The sequence below is a fragment of the Helianthus annuus genome, chromosome 6, assembly GCF_002127325.2.
Source record: "Helianthus annuus cultivar XRQ/B chromosome 6, HanXRQr2.0-SUNRISE, whole genome shotgun sequence".
Taxonomy (NCBI): domain Eukaryota; kingdom Viridiplantae; phylum Streptophyta; class Magnoliopsida; order Asterales; family Asteraceae; genus Helianthus; species Helianthus annuus.
The window spans coordinates 23,895,698-23,918,984 of NC_035438.2; the positions used below are offsets into that span (position 1 = coordinate 23,895,698).

The 23,287-nt window shown below is 39.1% G+C and overlaps 1 protein-coding gene across 1 annotated transcript; it reads left to right on the plus strand.

Moving 5' to 3' along the window:
* The first annotated feature begins 20,239 nt into the window (after window positions 1–20,239).
* Window positions 20,240–21,046, plus strand: LOC110944535 (leucine-rich repeat extensin-like protein 5). The gene has a single exon (XM_022186195.1). It carries the CDS (start codon window positions 20,240–20,242, stop codon window positions 21,044–21,046), a length of 807 nt encoding a protein of 268 aa, XP_022041887.1.
* Window positions 21,047–23,287: the final 2,241 nt, after the last annotated feature.

The window sequence follows — 23,287 nt, forward strand, 5'->3', positions numbered from 1 at the left end:
GCCTTGTGTGAGGTTGTCAGTTCGATTCCCGAGCCCACCTGGGTTTTCGTCCCACCGTGTGTTACGCCAGAAAGTTCCGCTCTTGTTGTGGCACAATGACTGTCAAGTGACAGCCGGTAGTATGATTTCCCAGTGGAACGCCGAAAAAAGCCAAACTCTAAAAACAACGTGGACTCAATTAAAACAATATAGTCTGGCTTGAATGAGACAACACAGGTCTCTCTGATTCAGAAAGTGTAATAACCTTATTCTTTTAAGTTCACCTTTTTAAAAAAAGTTTAGTGGTAGAAGTACAGTACGTTACAAATATCACCATCTTTAAAGAAAGGGGACCACACCTTCACCAATCAACTGAAAGCGACCTTACAAGCACTTCTTTTTATAAATTCAAGCTTGGTATCATCAAATCACCTCGATTCTTTCTCTCTCTCTTGTTCGCATATATCCGGTGAGATCTGTGGATCTCCGGCGACCCTTCATTATCTACCGGCCGTTAGAACCGTCGTTGTTGCAGGCTGTTAGGTATAAAATAGTATGACGGGTCAATTGTAATAATAGTATAGTGTGAGGGTTTAGTGGTAACATGTGCTTGTAAGTCAGTTCGTTAAATAAATGAACTGGGAACTGAATTGGTTAGCTATTGATTTGAGAGATAATCTCCCCCTCTTCTGTGATTCTTCTTCTTCTACAATTCTTTAGCTCATAATCTCTTGATTACCATTTTTACACCTAACAATGGTATCAGAGCATTCGTTCCTCTGACTGTGTGGGTTAGGGCAGTGACAATAACAACACAAATCAACATCAAGGGTTCAAGAATTAAGGCAACAACAACAATCAAGTTCCTCAACAACATCAACAAATCAAAAGAGTAGGTTACCATGGATGAATTAATGTCATTGAGCCAAGAAGGTACTCTTCACAGAGACCCAGGTTCGAGTCCAGGCAGGGGGTATTCTGCCACCTTCTTCCCAGAGGGAAACGGACTCAGCTCGGGATGGGGTATTCACAGCCAGGCAGCATTGGGACGTTGCTAGCTTGTGGAGTGGGATCACTCCAGCGGCCGGGAGGTCCGTGCAATAACCCCCTCCCCCCGGTTGATGAATACTATGATGAATTCAAATGCTTGTTGGATAGGGTCAAAGCTTTTGAAGAAATTTCTGAAGATTATGCAACATATCTCTTCATTTTCGGCCTTAAACCAGAGACTGGTGATATTCTTATGCGGTATCACAATATGGGCCAAGGTTTAAAGATGGAAGAGGCGACGTCTAGGGCTAGATTACGTGAAAGATCCTTCAGTTTAAGTTTAGTTCAAACAAGAACTATGGCAGAACTGAAAGAGATGGTGATGACTCTTCAAGAGCAACTTAAAAATAACAAGAGTTCTTCAAATCAAATGGCATCAACTGATTCTGAAGTAAGTATGTTACTTGTAGATCCCAAATCTTCTTTTTCAAATCAAATTGAATCACCTTATCCTTCCCAATTCACAAAAGTGGAAACTGCACGTAAGGTGTTTGATGAAATGCCTGGTAGCTTTAAAATTGAGATTCAAGAAACCATGGGCAAATCTGATAATGGGAATGATATTAAAGCTAAAGAATCATTTGATGGTGATCAAGTCTTTGATGAAATGTCTAAGAATGTAGGTAATGTGAGGAATGAAGACATGTGTGATGTTTTAATAGAGGGGTTTAAAGAAAATGAAAAAAGTAAAGAAAATAATAAGGTTCAAACAAATCTTTGTAATCATACGTTTGATGGTGATGATTCAAGGGGAAGTGGAAAAGTAATTGATATAGGACAGAATAGGCATGAAACTATTGATCTATGCAATGCTATTGTAACACATGAAAAGAATACTCAAAGTCAAGGCATAGAAAGAAGTGATCTGTTCAAAATGGTTAACTGGGAAGAATTAGTCTCTGTTAAGTGGGACATGAGATCTGATAATCAAATTTTGTTTGATTTGATCAGCCTACAGAAGACCGCTATAAACAAAATTAAGGTAAGGAAAAAGGGTAATGTAGTAGAATCAATTGAGGGTGATAACACAGTTGGTGAAAGGAAGGCTTGTGTGGGTTTACAGTTACTTTATTCTCTCCATAATAGTCACTACATAACTGGGAAGTCTTGCCAGTATATGAGTTTATTTTGGATGAGGGTGATTCAAGTTCTTAACGGGTTTTATCGAGTAAGACACTTGCTGATGTGATTAAAGCGTTAATTGGGGTTTATTACGTTGAAAATGGAAAACAAGCTGCTAATCATTTCATGAAATGGGTTGGGATCGAGGTTGATTTTGATTCCGCCACGAAGATGGAGATGAAGGTGCGGGAGCTACAAGAACGTTGTCAACAACAGGCTGAAGGACTGGAGTACAAGGCGACTCGAAATGGTAATTCGGTTACCGTCCAAGTGTTTGTCGATGGGGTCCAGGTCAGCATTGCTCAAAATTCCCAACAGAAAATGGCACAAAAGTTGGCTGCTCGTAATGCTATCGCTGTTTTGAAAATGAAAGAAACCGAAGCAGCAGCCAAAGAGAAGGAAAACGAAGAGAATGGAAAGAAGAAAAATGGCAGCCAAACCTTTACCAGACAAACTTTGAATAACATTTGTTTGTGCAGAAATTGGCCAATGCCATTGTACCGGTGTGTGAGTGAAGGTGGTCCTGCACATGCAAAACGGTTTATATTTGCTGTGCGGGTGAATACTTCTGATAAAGGGAAGACCCTTATTGCTGTACTCCTTATAAAGAGCGTGTATGCTGATTTGCATAAACAGGGCATGAAGATGCTGGCTGTCTTTTTGGTTCCAAAGGTGCCACTTGTGTATCAGCAAGCAGAAGATTTTTGGGATGCCAGGAGATGGCATCGGGAATTCGAGAAGAAACAGGTTCTAGTGATGACTGCTCAAATTCTTTTGAATATTCTGAGACATAGCATAATAAAAATGGAAGCTATAAATTTGCTTATTTTAGACGAGTGCCATCATGCTGTAAAGAAGCATCCATATTCTTTGGTGATGTCTGAGTTCTGTCACACAACAACTAAGGAGAAAAGGCCATCAGTTTTAGTGCTGCAAAATCATATTGGTCAAGTTAACCCTCAAGGAATAGAGTACCATTTTGTTGTGGGAGCTTTCGAGAGTGTGACAAGTGGAGCATGTATGAGGTCTTTTTCACAGTTCAGATTTGACAGTTTTGATTAGCTATTTTTTTTCCTTTATTCTGATTTTTGGGGACAAAAATCTTTGAGGGGGAAGTAATGTTAGGTAAAAATAGTATGAGGGGTCAATTGTAATAATAGTATAGTGTGAGGGTTTAGTGGTAACATGTGCTTGTAAGTCAGTTCGTTAAATAAACGAACTGGGAACTGAATTGGTTAGCTATTGATTTGAGAGATAATCTCCTCCTCTTCTCCTCCTCTTCTGTGATTCTTCTTCTACTACAATTCTTTAGCTCATAATCTCTTGATTACCATTTTTACACCTAACACAGGCTTTCCTTAACACTCCGGCTACCGCAACTTTTTCGTACACCGGAGACAAAAATAACACCACCTCCATTCATCCATCGACATCATCACGATGGAGGTACCAAATCGAAACCTGAATAGATGTATACATATTCTAGTTTGTTTAATTCACTTATTAGCTAGTAGGCTTTGCTACCCACGGTATAAAACATATTATATGCTCTAATATCTGATTCAGGTCGTCATCATTTTAAATGAATGCTATCAGTTTTAGGCATTGACAGAGTTTTGCTTTACCATATGTGATATTCAAATTTGGGTTTTGATGTTGAGAATTTGAAACTATGATGAAAGGTTAAATGAATTTGTTTCTTGGAATAGTTTCTGTTTATGTTGTATTTATGGTTTTCAAATTTTGGTTGTCTTTAACTTTGTATTTTGCTCAATGTTCTTTTGTCATTAGCATACTTTCGTGAGAATCATCCAGAAGTTAACATACTTTCATGTTTCTTGTGGTTAAGTTCATAAAGAAAAATCTTTAGTGCACTGTTCATGGAAAAGTTCATACCTGTATAGATTTAGTTGGTGCATAAATTTGACTGAAGAATTTTATGGCAGAAGTTAATTACGGTTTAAATTTAGTTAAATGTTATGTTGTATGTGTTTTTGCATTCTTGTGGTTTGGAAGGTTCTTGATTGTTAAATGTAGTTGATCTTCTTTAACAAAAAGTCAAAATTACATCTCACAGATAATTGAGATAATTGATCGAGGGAGTGTACACATTCAGAGAGAATACGAGCTAAAAGAGAAAGTAACGGATCATTATCGGGGAGGCCAAAGACGGAACGTGGGCAAAGAGATTCTTCATAGAATAGCAGAGGGAGCCTATAGGGTAGTTTACAAAGCCAAAGACACGGAATCAGAGCAAATCGTAGCCCTGAAAGTGATTAAAACTATTAAGGATGATGGTATCGACGCTACGACGCTTAGGGGGATCGGTATCCTTGAGACGCTTAAGGATTCATCCCATGTCGTGCGTTTCATAGACATAGAACAATCGGAAACCGAAGTTACTATTGCTTTAAAATATCTAGAAAAGGATCTGGATAGTTATAAGGATAACCAACCTCTTCCCCACAATCTGATCCAGAGTTTTATGTACCAATTATTGGAAGGTGTTGTAGATTGTCACAGCGTTGGTACGCTCCACCGAGATCTAAAACCGAAAAACCTGCTCGGTGGAGCGTACCAACGCTGTGACAATCTGCAACACCTTCCAATAATTGGTACATAAAACTCCGGCTCAGATCGTGGGGAAGAGGCTGGTTATCCTTATAACTATCCAGATCCTTTTCTAGATATTCTAAAACAATAGTAACTTCGGTTTCTGATTGTTCTACGTCTCTGAGATGCACGACATGGGATGAATCCTTAAGCGTCTCAAGGATACCGATCTCCCTTAGCGTCGTAGCGTCAATACCATCATCCTTTACAGTTTTAATCACTTTCAGGGCTTACGATCTGCTTCGATTCCGTGTCTCTGGCTTTGTATACTACCCCATAGGCTCCCTCTGCTATTCTGTGAAGAATCTCGTATTTGCCCACGTTGCGTCTTTGGCCTCCCCATTATTGATTGGTACGCCAAATTACATAGCGCCTGAAGTTCTTTTGGAAACTACACTTCCCCAACCTAAGCATTCCACCTACTCCGCTGGCGTAGATATATGGCCCACTGCTGCATATTTGGTGCGTATCTTAAAATTCAGAAATCTTTGATCTTGTTCTATATTTTTTTTTTCATTTTTTATGACTTAACCGCCCTTAACCAAGTAGAGGGACTATTTCTAAAAAAAATAAGTCGTAATTTAAAATCGAGTAAAACCTTGAGCTATCCAAGTTTTTTATAATTAATTAAATAAAAAATTGCACAAATCAACCTTTATATTAGAGTGAATTGCAAGTTTTGTCCTTTATCTTTAGGCCATTTTGCAAGTTTTGTCCTTTATGTTTAAATTTGACGAGTTTTGTCCTTTATGTTTGAAAATCAAGCACGTTTTACCCTTTGGGGCAAAACGTGCTTGATTTTTAAGGACAAAACGTGCTTGATTTTTTAAACATAAAGGACAAAACGTGCTTGATTTTTAAACATAAAGGACAAAACGTGCTTGATTTTTAAAGCCCAAAGGGTAAAACGTGCTTGATTTTCAAACATAAAGGACAAAACTCGTCAAATTTAAACATAAAGGACAAAACTTGCAAAATGGCCTAAAGGTAAAGGATAAAACTTGCAATTCACTCTTTATATTATATCTAAACTGCATATTATACCTTTCACTATAAAATCGGCCAAACTCAACCTTATCCTATAACCTTTACAACTAACCTCGTCTAAAATATCAGTTAAATAGCCTCACATGTGTTGCATGTGAGGGCATTTCAGTCATCTCCCCATCTCCTTACTATATTCAGTCAGAAATTAAAACCTCCACAGTCAAAATAAAAATCAAAACACAAAAGTCAAAATAATCACCTTCCTTCTACAGTCAAAAATCAAAACCTGCACACTAACTGGCGCCACCATCTCCTCCGGATCATCAAATTCGTACATCGGAGCCGCCAGAGGACACTTCCGGCTAAACAAATCCTTCATCCACTCCTCTAACAATCCACAGTTCCTCAACGAATTCAACGTCACAAGTCTGTTGTTCTCTTCGTTTGATCATTCGGTTGAGGTATCTCGGCAGTTTGATCGTGAGAAGTGTTATGGGTGAATTCTGACCCCATATCCTGACAATACATCTTGATTTTATGTTAGCTATTTGTGATCAGGATACCGAATCAGGATATTGATAACATCCTGAGGCAGTATCTTGATTCTTACTAATAATTTGCTTGTAGGTGTCACGGCCCCCGACCCGGTTTGACCCGTTTCAGGAGCCGCGGGACAGGAATCCCGTGGTATTTCATTTAAGCGACAGCGGAAGTCTTTTTAAAACAGGATCTTTCAATAATTTAAACTGCTCGCTTTATATTTTAGGGATAAATTCCCGAAATTTACAATAATGTGATTTCTCAGGGAAATCTTTATTTTCAAAACATGTTCATTTATTTATTTACATTGAGCCACTTTTCTAAGCTGGGAGTGCTTCACGGCACTTTTCTTTGCTCATACCAGATCACCTGAAACATGTTTGAAAAAGGTTTTGTCAGCGGGGAAATACTGAGTGAATCATTCATTTTACCGAAAACGACACATTTGTTATAATCTACAGTATTAAGGGGAATTACAATGTTTCTGATATCAAACCAACTACCCACAGTATTTGTCACTCGACCATCCATTGGCTAGCCCATTTGTCCAATGGTGTCTATGACTGTGGTCAGATCACCCCTTGGCCACCCGTTTGTCCAAGTGTGACGGGAAACAAGTAATGTATACAAAACCCCACATACCGGCTGTAACTTGGTGATTACATAGACTTAATCACTGTAACTATAACTTTAAAAATAACTTGGAGTTTTGTAAAACAGTTTGACAAAAAGAGAATGACTCACAAACTGTGAGAAAAGAGTTTATAAAATGGGAATGACTCACATTGCAGATTTACGAGCAGAGTATAAGCTTTACTGATTAGCCTGCTAACCTAATTTAAATAACAATGCACACACACAAACGGGATTAGTAACTAATTCAGCAGTAACGTCAATTCACGAGATTAAACCCTCACAACTATTATCAAGTGCGATACTTAACAATTCAATGGATTCACAACGAATGACAGAGCATAGTCCGAATTCGAACAACACTCAAACATTCAAGTTGAAATCACAATGAATAACAAAGTACAAGCTCAATTTGAGCAGCACTCGGACAATCGTTGGATAGTTATAATCGATCGGACGTTGAATCGTAATAGCGATCGAGTTATTACCCTGATTGCGGCAGCACCTCGTGATCGTGTGTGTGTGTGGTGAACTGATTTCAGGATATCTCAACGTTCACAGAAGGTTTGTGCAACGTTTTAACACCTCTGTTCTAATGCCAAGGTCGGCTATTTATAGCAAGTTTTGGGACTCCCTTACGGACCGTATGCCCTGACCCTTACGGTCCGTAAGCTAAGCAGTCTAATTTATAGGCTGCCTAGCTCGGGACTAGCCTTGGTGAATCAAAACAATTGGCCAATCAGAAGTTTGCAACGTTTTATTTTAGATTATTATCAACTAGGGTTTGCCCCCCTCGAGTTTTAGGGGCCCTGATCCTGATTCTGATCATTCTGAAAATTTTAGGGCTAGCGCAGAATTAATTGGGTGTCTCAATTAGGGTTTTCTTATTGACTAATTATTGTCCTAATTATTGATTTTAGTGGCAGTTGTTACAGTAGGCTATGGCTGCAGGATTATAACTGTAACACCACGTAAAAACGTGTCCAATTATACATAGACACGTGTCCTAAACTCCGGTGATGTGAAAGATTGAGTTTAAGGGACTAAAGTTGACAACAAGTGAAAATATGCAAACGAAAGGACTAAAAGTGTCAATATGCCAAACTTGAGCCTCTGAATGACCACACGTGAAGAAAATATTCTTAAATGGGTGATTGATTGGATATGCGAAGCCGTTTGTGAAAATAATCGGAAGATTATAAATTACAAGGGTTAAAAGTGTCAATATGTCAATTCTGACCTTTGGGTGGCCTTTTAACGAAACCGAGGCTTCGTAATATTCAAATATACTCCTGAGAATGTGTGGTAAAAATTTCACGTGATTCCGAGATCGTTACGCATGTTTTCTAAACTTTGGGCTAAAAGCGTCAACTTGATGAAACTTGCGTTTATGAAGGAATCTAACGAACCCGAGCCTAACGAAGTTTGTTTATACCCCCTTGGGCTCCAAGAAATTAACTACAAGGGCCTTGATTGCCAAAAATGAAGTTAAAAAGGGTTTAAAACGTTCAGGGACTGAAACTGCCAAGCTTTAAACTTGTTTTACCAGTTTTCCCGGTCCACGCGGCCCGCGTAAGACCCCCCTTAAGTCTTACGCGGCCCGCCTCAGCATGCCAGATGCAGAAAATAACCTGCAGGTGCGGGTTTGGTCAGTTCCACCGCCTTAGCCTAGTTTTTAACGACCTAGGGGCTGTAAGTCGGTTCAAATTAATAGGTAGGACACCTGGGGTGATCCCATGGCCCTCAATAACACCTGGAAATGATCAAGACCAATGGAATTTACTATATAAGGAGAGCTAGTCTTGTGTTCTTGGCACATCACTTGCAACAAGCTTCACTAAGGACTTACTCTGGAGCTCTCAGCAGTAACAAGAGGAATTCAAGTGTAGAAAAGATTGCTAGGACTACTAGGGATTCGTAGGGGTTTCTCTATGAATTTCAGCTTTTCGTTTACCTCTACCTCTTGAAGCAGTACTACCAGGGATTCGTCTGATAAACATTTCTTGAGATTGGATACATGAAACACATCATGTACTCCAGCTAATTCTTCTGGTAGTTGTAAACGATAAGCTACTGGTCCTATTCGTTGGATCACTGGGAATGGTCCAACATATCTGGGACTCAGTTTTCCTTTCTTACCAAATTGTACTACTCCTTTCCAAGGAGATACTTTCAAAAGTACTTTGTCTCCGACTTGGAATTCTAACGGCTTGCGGCGATTGTCTGCATAGCTCTTCTGACGATCTCTAGCAGTCTTCAGTCTTTCCTTGATTTGCGATATCTTGTCAGTAGTTTCTTGCACAATCTCTGGACCTGATAATTGACTTTTTCCTATTTCTGCCCAACATACGGGAGTTCTGCACTTGCGTCCATACAGTGCTTCGAATGGAGCAGCTTCGATGCTCGAATGATAACTATTGTTATAGGAAAATTCAATTAATGGTAACTGGCTATCCCAATTACCACCAAAGTCAATTACACATGCTCGGAGCATGTCTTCTAGGGTTTGTATTGTCCTTTCACTTTGTCCGTCTGTTTGAGGATGATATGCGGTACTTAAATTAAGTCGAGTTCCCATTGCTTCTTGGAAACTTGTCCAGAAACGGGAAGTGAAACGACTATCTCTATCCGATACAATGGAGAGTGGGACTCCATGTAAGGATACTACTTCATCTACATACAACTTGGCTAACCTTTCCATGCTAAAGGTTTCCTTCATTGGTAGAAAATGAGCTGATTTGGTTAATCGATCCACGATTACCCAAATAGCATCATTACCTTTTCTGGTTTTGGGTAACTTAGTAACAAAATCCATTGTTATGAGTTCCCATTTCCATACAGGCATTTCTAACTGTTGTAGTAGTCCTGAAGGTTTCTGATGTTCGGCTTTAACTTGTGAACAGGTTAAACACTTAGATATGTATTCGGCTATATCCTTTTTCATTCATATCCACCAAAAATTATTTCTTAAATCCTGGTACATCTTATTATTTCCTGGATGTACAGTATACCTTGATTTATGAGATTCTTCTAAAATCTTATTTCTTAATTCTCCTTGCTTAGGTACCCAAATTCGTTTCTTGTGGAATCTCCAAATTCCATCTTTTCCTTGTTCTAATTCCTTTAGGTAACCTTTCATTCCTTCGGCATCGTCCTTGAGTGCCGTTCCTTGAACTTCCTTTATTTGTTCCATTAAATCTAATTGTAGATTTAACCTAAGAGCACGGACTCGCTTTTGCTTTTCATGATACTTACGACTTAAGGCGTCTGCGACTACGTTTGCCTTTCCTTCGTGATATTGAATATCACAATCGTAATCACTTAGGATTTCCATCCACCTTCTTTGCCTCATTTTTAACTCTTTTTGTCCAAATATATACCTTAAACTTTTATGGTCCGTATAGATAGTAAACTTACTTCCATACAGATAATGTCTCCAAATCTTAGGGCAAAAATTATGGCTCCTAATTCTAGGTCATGAGTTGTAAAATTTTCTTCGTGCTTTTTCAATTGCCTAGAGGCATACGCAATTACCTTTTTGCGTTGCATCAACACACATCCATATCCTAATTTTGAAGCATCACATTATACTTCAAAATCCTCAGTTCCTTCGGGTAAAGCTAAAATTGGAGCATTTGTTAATTTGTGCTTTAGAATCCTAAAAGCTTCCTCTTGTCTAGATCCCCATTCAAACTTAACAGCTTTACATGTTAGCTTAGTTAAAGGTACAGCTATCTTAGAGAAATCTTTAATAAATCGTCTATAATATCCAGCTAAGCCTAGAAAACTTCTAACTTCCATAGCCGTTCGTGGAGCTTTCCAATTCGTGATTGCTTCTATTTTAGCAGGATCTACGTGAATTCCTTCGTGATTCACCATATGACCTAAAAATTGCACTTCTTGTAGCCAAAATTCACACTTCGAGAATTTGGCATAAAGCTTTTCCTTTCTTAACAAGGTTAAGAGTGCATGTAAGTGCTTACAATGTTCCTCCTGACTTTTGGAATAAATGAGTATATCGTCAATGAAAACGATCACAAATTTATCCAAGTATGGTTTACAGATTCTATTCATCATGTCCATAAATGCGGCTGGAGCATTTGTTAATCCAAAGGGCATGACTGTAAACTCATAATGACCATACCTAGTTCTGAAAGCAGTTTTAGGTATGTCCTCCTCTTGTACTTTCAATTGGTGATATCCAGATCTTAAATCTATCTTAGAGAAATACCTAGCTCCTTGCAATTGATCAAAAAGATAATCAATCCTAGGTAATGGGTATCGGTTCTTAATTGTAACTTTTTCAATTCCCTATAATCGATACACATTCTCATTGATCCATCTTTCTTTTTCACAAACAACACTGGTGCACCCCAAGGGGATGAACTAGGTTGTATAAATTCTTTGCTTAGTAATTCATCTAATTGCTTTTTCAATTCTAGCATTTCAGTAGGTGCTAATCGATAAGGTGTCTTAGCTATTGGTGTCGTACCTGGAATTAAATGAATTCTAAACTCTACTTCCCTATCAGGTGGTAAACCAGGTAATTCTTCAGGAAAAACATCTGGGTATTCTGAAACTATAGGGATGTCCTGGAGTTCCTTACTTTTAGTATTAATGATTACATAAATCATATACACCATTTCTTGTTTTCTTGAATAGCTAGCCAATTTCATTACTGAAATGAATTTCAGTGGCTTCCGAGATCTATCTCCTGTAATTAGGATTACTTCTCCTGTGGGGGTACGGATTTCTACGGAATTCTTATCACACAGGATTCGAGCATGGTTGGCTATTAACCAATCCATTCCTAACACTACCTCGAATCCGGCTAAATTCATAGGTAACAGGTTTGCAGAAAACTTATGGCCTAACAGTTCTATCTTTACTTCTTGCAAAACCTTGTCTATGTTGACATAATTTCCATCTGCCGTTTCAACAGTAAAGATCTGCCTAAGGGTATTTAGAGGTAAGTTAAGAGCTTGACAGAATGCAGTATTAATGAAACTTTGGTTTGCATCAGAATCAAATAATACTTTTGCATAAACGTTATGCACTAAGAACGTACCCGCTATCACGTCTGGAATGAGTTCGGCTTCTTGAGTGGTTAGCTGAAATGCTCCTGCATTTTTCTTAGTAGTTCCTTCGGTCGTTTTAGCTCTACTGTCTGTTGGTTTAGCTAACTTAGGACATTCAGACTGGAAATGTCCTGTTTCTCTGCAGTTATAACAAATTCTTGTTTTCCTTCTGCAATCTTCTTCCCGATGTCCTTTCGCCTTGCAAAAGTTGCAAAACATATTGCACTGTCCATAGTGTTTCTTTTTGCAATTTCTGCAGAAAGGAGGTGATGAGGATTGCCCTGTTCCCCTCTTTTTGAACTTATTATTACTATTACCCACGTGAAATCCTTGGGTAATCTTCTGAGCCAATTCCTTCTTGCGATCTTCCTCTCTGGTGCGGACTAGTTCATCGGTTAAGGTATTAGCTAATTCCACAGCATCGTCAATCGTGCGTGGTCTTGCGGCTTTAACGATGTTACGGATTTCTCCAATTAATCCCCAAATATAACGGGAAATGAGTACCGGTTCTGGCAAAGCCAGGGAAGGTACCACTCTCGCATATTCGAAGAATGTCGAAGTATATCCTCGACAGTCTACTCCTAACATACGATGACTCAGGAACTTGTTTGCCATTTGTTCCTTCTCGTATTCGGGACAGGATTTTCTTTCGACAAGACTCTTAAATTCTTCCCAATTCATTGCATAGGCCACCCTTCTTCCTTTTGCTTGTAGCACCGTGTTCCACCATTCTAGCGCCCCTTCTTTGAACAAGTTTGATGCATACATCACTTGATCTTCTTCAGCACATTTACTTATTGCAATTACTGCCTCGGTTTTCTCTAACCAACGCAGTGTTGCAGTTGCCCCTTCATTACCTGCAAATTCTGCGGGTTTACAGGCAAGAAATTCTTTGTAAGTGCAACCAGGCGTTGCAGCTTTCATTCTCTTAGGGAGTGGGGCCTGTTGCGGATCATGATCGTTATGATTGCCGCCTCCATTTATGTTGTTACTGCCGTTATCTTCCGGAGTACGTTTACTAGGAATTAATTGTGGTTCAGCAGGTTTCTGAACAGCAGCCACAATTTCTGGAATAGCATTGGCTATCCCTTGAGCAATAAAGTGCTCAATATCTTGTCTAGTTATATATTGATTTTCCTGATTTTGCTCAGACTGATTTACTTCATTAACTGGTTCACTATTAGCGTTTTCCATCTGCTAATTAGTTTTAATAGAAATTATTAGTGTCTAATTATTGATAACAAAATCACAGATAAATACACAGATCATTATAACATGCAAACATAGCCAAAATTGTCGATGCCTCGACTTCTGTTTTGTTTTATATCTTATACCTGCTATAATACACACTTTTTATCTTACAGTGTTTTATTGCCCATTTTACAGAATCAGTTTTACTATATTAGTTATAATACAAACAAACTTCTCCAAACCCCTCCTATCTTTTGGTTCGCTGGCAGTTTCAGTAACGACGCTCCCTCTCGTCGTACTTCCAAGAAATCTGCTCCCCATTTCCCGGATCCTATTCCCGGTGCCTATCAGTTCTTCACCAAACTGACATAGTTCAGCTAAATTTTCATAGCTCATTGGCGGATTAGGGATAGGTTCTGGATCAAACTGTGGGAGAAAACTATAGGGACTATTAACTATATTTTGGAATTGCCAGTCATTGGTCCACCATTCCTCCATTTGGCCTAATGGTCGGGTGTGAACTAGTGGGTCTGGAATAGCTGGTCCTAGGTTTATTGGGAATTGGGCTGTAGCAGGATAAGAGAAGAGATTATTGTTGATAGGCTCTAGAACATCACAATTATCCAGTAGGCGGTCTATTTCGTCCTGGAATGTGATTTCCTCAGACTGTTTAGAGCTTTCTCCTATCTCTATTCCCTTTTGCTTTAGGTCTATTCCTATTTCTGCTGGCTTGGAACTTTCTCCGGTTTCTATTTCTTTTCCCTTGCTCACACTTACAGGATTTTCTATTTTAGGAATTCTCCTAGGTTTCCTTCTGCGCACCTTCGCCACCCTACATATCTTCTCTTCTTTTTAGGTTTTGCTTTTCCAAGCGGTGGAGCTTGGAATTCCAGAGGTTCCTCTATGTCAGCAACGTAACCAGTGAAGTTGTGGGAGACTTCAATTGGCACAGGATAGAGGTTGAGGTTCTGAAATGCTTCCGACATCTCATTCATGCTGTACGGCATATATGCAAAATGCACAAAATGTTAAGTTAAAACTTTGGAACAAAGCTTAACAAATAAACATTTTTATTGCATACCAATTTGTACAACATAACAGCAAACAGAACACACTCAGATCTATTTATTTATTTACTGGGAAGTACTTATTTCTAGATTTAGAGTTTAAAGATTTGCATTTTCTGCTACAGTAGCGAGCATATACAGATTTGCCCATTTTTCATTTAAGTTATTTTCTCCTGGTGGATTACTGTTAATTTCCTGAATTTCCATGTTAAACCTCACTCTCTTGGTTTGGGGTTTCTTTTTCTCTTAACCCATCCTAATAATCAAATTCCTTTTCTCTGGTGTAAGCGGATTTTCATAATTTGCCTTACGGACAAAGATTCCTTCTTCTAAATTGGTGGGAGATTTGGAAGAAGAGGTTCCCTGTTCTTTGGGTGTACTATCTAATTTGCGGTAGATAGCAGAAATCTTTTGTTTACCCATACTGTAATTTTAACAATTAATCAGTTATTAAGCATATATTCACAGAATGACAAATAAAATTTTCAATAAACTTAAAATTAATTAGAACAGTGAGCTTAATCAGTAAGCTTAAAACAGTGGCTCTGATACCACCTTTTCCTGTCACGGCCCCCGACCCGGTTTGACCCGTTTCAGGAGCCGCGGGACAGGAATCCCGTGGTATTTCATTTAAGCGACAGCGGAAGTCTTTTTAAAACAGGATCTTTCAATAATTTAAACTGCTCACTTTATAATTTAGGGATAAATTCCCGAAATTTACAATAATGTGATTTCTCAGGGAAATTTTTGTTTTCAAAACATGTTCATTTATTTATTTACATTGAGCCACTTTTCTAAGCTGGGAGTGCTTCACGGCACTTTTCTTTGCTCATACCAGATCACCTGAAACATGTTTGAAAAAGGTTTTGTCAGCGGGGAAATACTGAGTGAATCATTCATTTTACCGAAAACGACACATTTGTTATAATCTACAGTATTAAGGGGAATTACAATGTTTCTGATATCAAACCAACTACCCACAGTATTTGTCACTCGACCATCCATTGGCTAGCCCATTTGTCCAATGGTGTCTATGACTGTGGTCAGATCACCCCTTGGCCACCCGTTTGTCCAAGTGTGACGGGAAACAAGTAATGTATACAAAACCCCACATACCGGCTGTAACTTGGTGATTACATAGACTTAATCACTGTAACTATAACTTTAAAAATAACTTGGAGTTTTGTAAAACAGTTTGATAAAAAGAGAATGACTCACAAACTGTGAGAAAAGAGTTTATAAAATGGGAATGACTCACATTGCAGATTTACGAGCAGAGTATAAGCTTTACTGATTAGCCTGCTAACCTAATTTAAATAACAATGCACACACACAAACGGGATTAGTAACTAATTCAGCAGTTACGTCAATTCACGAGATTAATCCCTCACAACTATTATCAAGTGCGATACTTAACAATTCAATGGATTCACAACGAATGACAGAGCATAGTCCGAATTCGAACAACACTCAAACATTCAAGTTGAAATCACAATGAATAACAAAGTAGAAGCTCAATTTGAGCAGCACTCGGACAATCGGATAGTTATAATCGATCGGACGTTGAATCGTAATAGCGATCGAGTTATTACCCTAATTGCGGCAGCACCTCGTGATCGTGTGTGTGTGTGGTGAACTGATTTCAGGATATCTCAACGTTCACAGAAGGTTTGTGCAACGTTTTAACACCTCTGTTCTAATGCCAAGGTCGGCTATTTATAGCAAGTTTTGGGACTCCCTTACGGACTGTATGCCCTGACCCTTACGGTCCGTAAGCTAAGCAGTCTAATTTATAGGCTGCCTAGCTCGGGACTAGCCTTGGTGAATCAGAACAATTGGCCAATCAGAAGTTTGCAACGTTTTATTTTAGATTATTATCAACTAGGGTTTGCCCCCCTCGAGTTTTAGGGGCCCTGATCCTGATTCTGATCATTCTGAAAATTTTAGGGCTAGTGCAGAATTAATTGGGTGTCTCAATTAGGGTTTTCTTATTGACTAATTATTGTCCTAATTATTGATTTTAGTGGCAGTTGTTACAGTAGGCTATGGCTGCAGGATTATAACTGTAACACCACGTAAAAACGTGTCCAATTATACATAGACACGTGTCCTAAACTCCGGTGATGTGAAAGATTGAGTTTAAGGGACTAAAGTTGACAACAAGTGAAAATATGCAAACGAAAGGACTAAAAGTGTCAATATGCCAAACTTGAGCCTCTGAATGACCACACGTGAAGAAAATATTCTTAAATGGGTGATTGATTGGATATGCGAAGCCGTTTGTAAAAATAATCGGAAGATTATAAATTACAAGGGTTAAAAGTGTCAATATGTCAATTCTGACCTCTGAGTGGCCTTTTAACGAAACCGAGGCTTCGTAATATTCAAATATACTCCTGAGAATGTGTGGTAAAAATTTCACGTGATTCCGAGATCGTTAAGCATGTTTTCTAAACTTTGGGCTAAAAGCGTCAACTTGATGAAACTTGCGTTTATGAAGGAATCTAACGAACCCGAGCCTAACGAAGTTTGTTTATACCCCCTTGGGCTCCAAGAAATTAACTACAAGGGCCTTGATTGCCAAAAATGAAGTTAAAAAGGGTTTAAAACGTTCAGGGACTGAAACTGCCAAGCTTTAAACTTGTTTTACCAGTTTTCCCGGTCCACGCGGCCCGCGTAAGACCCCCCTTAAGTCTTACGCGGCCCGCCTCAGCATGCCAGATGCAGAAAATAACCTGCAGGTGCGGGTTTGGTCAGTTCCACCGCCTTAGCCTAGTTTTTAACGACCTAGGGGCTGTAAGTCGGTTCAAATTAATAGGTAGGACACCTGGGGTGATCCCATGGCCCTCAATAACACCTGGAAATGATCAAGACCAATGGAATTTACTATATAAGGAGAGCTAGTCTTGTGTTCTTGGCACATCACTTGCAACAAGCTTCACTAAGGACTTACTCTGGAGCTCTCAGCAGTAACAAGAGGAATTCAAGTGTAGAAAAGATTGCTAGGACCATTAGTAAGCTTCTAATTACTTCTTTAAGTTGTTTAATTTAGCTTAATTACTTAAAAGTCAAACTTAGTGCTTAATTAGTTTGACTTTCGTTTTAATTACACGTGGCTTAACCACTGATCAAATTGAAAGTGGTTAAGAAGCCACATTAGCATAGGTGATTAACCCCTGAAAGGGTGTCTCCTAATTATCTCGTTTGATTGATTAAATGTCGGGTCAAAGTAGTTTGACAAAAAGTCAAACTGGACAGAAACGACAAAAATGATTCTAATTAATAAACCAGAGGTTCTAAATTATATTATAACATTCTAATGACTCGGTAATGACTATATAAACATGTTTTATCAGTCCTAATCCGACAATTAATCGTTTAAGGGCAGATTATAACCGAAAGCCGCAAAAGCTTGACTTTTGCAATGACGTTCAGTTCTGACCCATTCAAGCTTATTTCTTCCATGTTTTAAGCTTCCATTAGGACCGTAATACATTGTATTATAACTCTCTGAAGTTATATTGCATGGTGCCTAATCGTTTGTAATTTATGCTCTTGATCGTAATTATGCTCATTAATACCTAAAACGCCCTTTTTGCATAAAACCAAGATTTTTAGCAATATGAATGGACTAAAACCTTTGCTACTGATATTTAGACATGTCCCGAAAGTTTGACATCAGTTTGAGGTCTAGGATGGGAGTTATGATTAATAGCGTAATTAAGGGACTTCTTAGTAATTAAAAAGCGTAATTAGCATAAGGCCCATCTAAACCCGATTTTCGACACCAATCTTTTTACCTACTGATGTTAAATAATATTTTGGGATTTTTGAAGATTTTTATTTATTTTTAGGCTGAGCTTAACATAAGATTATAGCCTAATTTCGGTAATTACCGGTTTTACCCTTTTCATACATAAATTGAGTTTTACATAATATTTTGAAGCCAAACTTTTTGCTACTGATCCTAAATGATAAATGTATTATTTTGAACCTTATAGACTGACCAAAATATCAGAATTCCTATTTTTACCATATTAGCCCTTTAAATCGCATATTAGGCGTTTTTAGCACCTAGTATGGGTCAAAACTATATTTATCATTTAAAACCCATAACCTACTGATGTTTTAAGTTAATTTACTTAATATTACAGTAAGTTAAAGTTTTAAACTCAGAAACCTATTTTCAGCTTTTAAAAGTCTATATAAAATTACCAAAATGCCCTCACGGTGCTTAATTGGTCATAAAAGGTGTATTTTTCATATATTAAGTATCTTACTGAAATAACTTAACAAAATGCATGTTTTTACTAATCTAATCAGACCTGGAACTCAGTTTTATAAATAACTCTTTTATAAGCATCAAAATTACCAAAATGCCCTTATGGGACTTATTTTGGTTTAAATTGCTTTTGGGCATAAATGCTTATATGCTACAGTTATATTAACATACTTTGAGCATAATAATGATTAAGACTTGTTTATAACTTGTCCGGTTACCCGTTACGCATTTACGCGTTCGAAACGGCTTACGTGACTAGTTTACGTAAAATAGCCGAAACGGGCTTAACTTTGTCATTAAAACCTCATTTTCCAGAATGTGTTTAGTTTACCCATATTATACAAGTATCCAAGCTTGTCGGGTCTAAATCACATTCTATCCCGGTCTCCGTTTAATCTACCGGTTAGGTTCGTAAGGTTTCTTTCTATCTAGTCGGTCTAAGTCTTTGACTTAAGTAAAGACCCGTTAGCATCCTAATAGATAATTAAACCTTCTATACAGATTTATAGCTTCCGGTAAAAAGTGCCTTTCAGGAACTTTAGGGATTTACTGCTACATCAGGTAAATACTTTTAACTTATTTTCCCTATACGGGCTTGGGATACGGTATATTAATACCGCTTGGTCGGGTATGGGATTATTATGTCGGATTGTGATTTAATAAATCCGCATAACCCGTTTTAATCTGTATTGTTTGATAACATAAACATTTGGGGGTTAACGACCGTGTCCTGGATATCCTTGGCTTATTTAAGTTATTAATGGCCACGACCTATGCACGGGGTGCAGGCATGCACCCGACAGATGCAAATGCTAAATATTAATTTACCCACAAGTGGGGATAACTCCTTTGTGGGTTCTATAAGTGGTGAGTCAGTTAATCATGTCCGGCTTACAAACCGGCCCCACATGTATGACAAGCATGTAAAACTGTATACAAGATTTTAATAAGATTGTCCCAAGTTATAAAGGATTTGTGCCTTGTGCATCTAAACCAATTTTCTTAAATGTTTTCAAAATGAGTCAGTTAAATTGTATTTACCAGTGTATACTGACGTATTTTCCTAAAGATTGATTTGACAGGTACTTATCGAAATAGGCTGGAGCTATAGGGTGTTGTAGAGGATATTGCAAATCCCATAGATACCCGGAGTCTGTAGATTTTGTTTTCTTGTACTTTATGATCCGCCTGTGGATCTTATTACATTCCAGTCTGTATTATTTTTGTACTCGAACATCGACAGCCAGTATGGTTTGTAATAGTTTATTTACCCAGCCTTCCGCTGTGCTATATTATTGTGTGTGTTGACAATGATGATATCAACTACGTCACGATACTCCCCACCGGTAATACGTGGAATATTTGTGCCTTGTCCATCGGCGTCTCTATCCTCCTCCAACTCTCACGATATATGGGGTAAACCGTATGAGCCGGTAAGATACTCAGTGTCGCTAAGCTCTTCGCCATCTTTTCATCAGTCTTTCAGACCATTTGCTCCAATCGAGCCCGAACACTCTCACCATTCTGATCAATCTCACCATTCGCATGAGTCTTATCATTCACACCACTCGTTGCAATCCCATTCATTTCACCACTCTGACTCCCCCTACTCTTCGGGACAGTTTAACCCAGCCGACTATGTTAATGACTTCCTTGGCTATAACGCATTGGGCCCTGAGGAACATTTCTCTCAGGAAATGGAGATGGATGATGACCCCGACCCGGAGATGCAAACAGGAACCCCGGGCCACCCTATTAGCATATCTAGTGGGTCTCCGTTTCAGGGATCCCCTTACCGTGGACCCGACTCCTTCCAAGAGAGGATGGCTACCTATGACTGGTTCTTTACTCCATCTTACCATAGCTCTCCGGCTCAACCACCTTTAGAAGATCCTCAACTTCAAGCTGTCTCACCACCGCCACTCCCGGTAGAGGAGCCACCGCAGCAGCCACCGCAACCACCTCCTGAGCCTCCGAGGCGAATGAGGAAGGCACGCATGTCCGTGAGAGGAGGACCCCGTTTCAGTTCTCCTCGTGGTTCGAGTTCCTATCCCCCTATTCCAGAGGACCCTCAGATGGGTGGGCCCTCAAACGCGGCACCGGAGGATAATCCTCCGCAAGCTTCGTATGCACCACCTATGCCGCCTGTGGGATTTGATAACCCAATTCCGACGTACCCAGGTTCTTCCGGGTACAATCCTTATGGAGACCCGTCGGGATATCCATTGGGCTATGGAACTCATGAGCCATATCTTACGGCTACGCAGTATCACCACCTTTATCCTTCTACTTACCCTCCTATGCCTCCAACTAACTACCCAATTCAGGGTTATCAGTATCCTCCGTATCAGCCACCTCCTTCCCAGCAACTACAGCAGCAGCAACAAACTCAGGAAATCTTAGAGAGGTTGGATAAGGTTGAGCATAAGACCAAGAAGAACAAGGAGAGGCATACTAGCTTCATGAAAGGCCTCGCCAACCTTATCAAGGGGAAGAAGAAATAGAGGGGTGTTTTGTTTCTTGTTTATTGTAATCATGTCCCTGCATGGACATCTATTTGATTTTTGTACCATGTCCCTGCGTGGACATTTGTTTGATTTCTGTATCAAGTCCCTGCGTGGACTTATTTTCATTTCCATATACCCCTGCACAGGTAGTTTGTCTTTTCTTAAGTCCCGTTTAGGGCGGTTGTATTGTTTTCTTCGTAATGAAGTTTTAACTTTGGTTTTAATTGTGTACTTTATTACACTATTTATTTCCTTTCAATTTATAATTGATCTGCCAAAGAAACTCTTAGAGGTATAACCTAGCCAAAGTATTAATTGGCTATGATGGTACAACCTTTTTAAGATAATAAATCTCCGTTAACATCTGAACATATGTTAACATTCCTAGCTGTGTGGTACGAGAAACCACATAAGCTTCCAAAAGAGTACTTGGATCCATCCAAGTCATTTAAAGCCAAATTGATCAATGCGAATCCTGGCTAATAAATATCAGTGTGATGTATACATCAAGACATCCATTTGAGATGCATGCTTTAAGCAAAGGTGTAAAATGACAATGAAAGTACGATTCATAAACTTCTTGTCAAAAAGGCAATGAACTTTGTTCAGACCTTAAAAGATCACTGATTTTTGAAATCATAGCTAGAATCTCAACTTGTTCTGGTGACAAGCTTTTTAAGCTATTTTAATGTCCTTTGAAACAAGTTTAATGATAAGTAAAAAGTCTTCTATGACATTGACAGTTGTGAAATTTCTATCTTTCCCCTGTCTAATAATGTGTAGAATAATGCATTATGTAAACTTTTAGTCATGTCTTGAAATGGTCTAAATGGTTTAATAATACCATGACCATTGGATCATCAATTCGATGAATTTATATGTAATTTAAATATTATTATTGTCTATATTATAGCATTCAGAAATGGCTGGCTCAGACGAAGTAAACAGTCATCCAGCACAGGGCAACACCAGAATCAATATTACTGGTGCCGAATTGCAAGCTTTAATCACCGCGGCAGTCTCTCAAGCGGTAGATGCTAAGTTTAAGGAGCCGAGTATTGTTCGCTCTCAAACTCACTCAAAAACCCATTCTCAATCACATACTCACAAGAAGAGTGAGTCAGTGCATTCGTCTAACCAAGGTAGTATACCCAAGAGGCAGGTAGATCTTGAGCCGACCCCTAGGTACACCAAGGGTTGTACCTACAAGTATTTTGTTTCCTGTAAGCCGAGGGATTTTACAGGAGAAAAAGGGGCGATAGACTGTATGAAGTGGTTAGATGAGATGGAGACGGTGATAGACATTAGCGGTTGCGCTAAGGAAGATGTAGTTATGTTTGTCTCCCAATCTTTTAAGGGCGATGCCCTTACGTGGTGGAAAGCACTTGTACAGTCCACCGGGAAGGTCCGTTTGTATAACCTTTCCTGGGAGAAGTTTGTCGATCTGGTTAAGGACACTTATTGTCCTCAGCATGAAGTAGAGCGCGTAGAAACTGATTTTCTCACCCTCGTGATGAAGGATCTAGATTGTAGATCCTATGTGACTAGTTTCAATTCCATGTCGAGGCTAGTACCATATTTAGTCACCCCTGAGCCGAAGCGCATCGCGCGTTTTATTGGTGGTTTGGCCCCTGAAGTTAAGGGGAATGTCAAGGCTTCAAAGCCAACCACCTACAGATCCGCTGTGGATCTGTCATTATCCCTCACTTTGGATATTGTGAGGAGTAGGGCGAAGAAAAATTCGGAAGAGGGGAAGAGGAAGAGAGAGGATGATCAGTCCTCTCAGTCAAATAAGAAAGGAAAAGGGAACTCTGGTTCCAAGAAAGGGCAGACTGGTGACAAGCCCAGATGCAAGACTTGCCATAAGAGGCACTTTGGCAAGTGCAACCGGGACCCACAGGCCAAACCATGTGGGATTTGCAAGAAGAAAGGGCACAAGTATGTTGAGTGCCGAAACATCAAGGATGCAACCTATTATGGTTGCAATGAAAAGGGGCATATCAAGACCAATTGCCCCAAGAATGCGAAGAAGCCTGAAGAGGCTAAGAAGAACAATGCCCGAGTGTTCCAGATGCAGGCACGGGAAGTGGTGACTGATGATAACGTCATAACAGGTACCTTCCTCATCAATAATATTTATGCTAGAGTCTTATTTGATTCCGGTGCTGATAAGTCTTTCGTAGATCATAAGTTCTGTAAGTTACTGAGTTTGCCTATTAAGACTCTAGACATAAAATA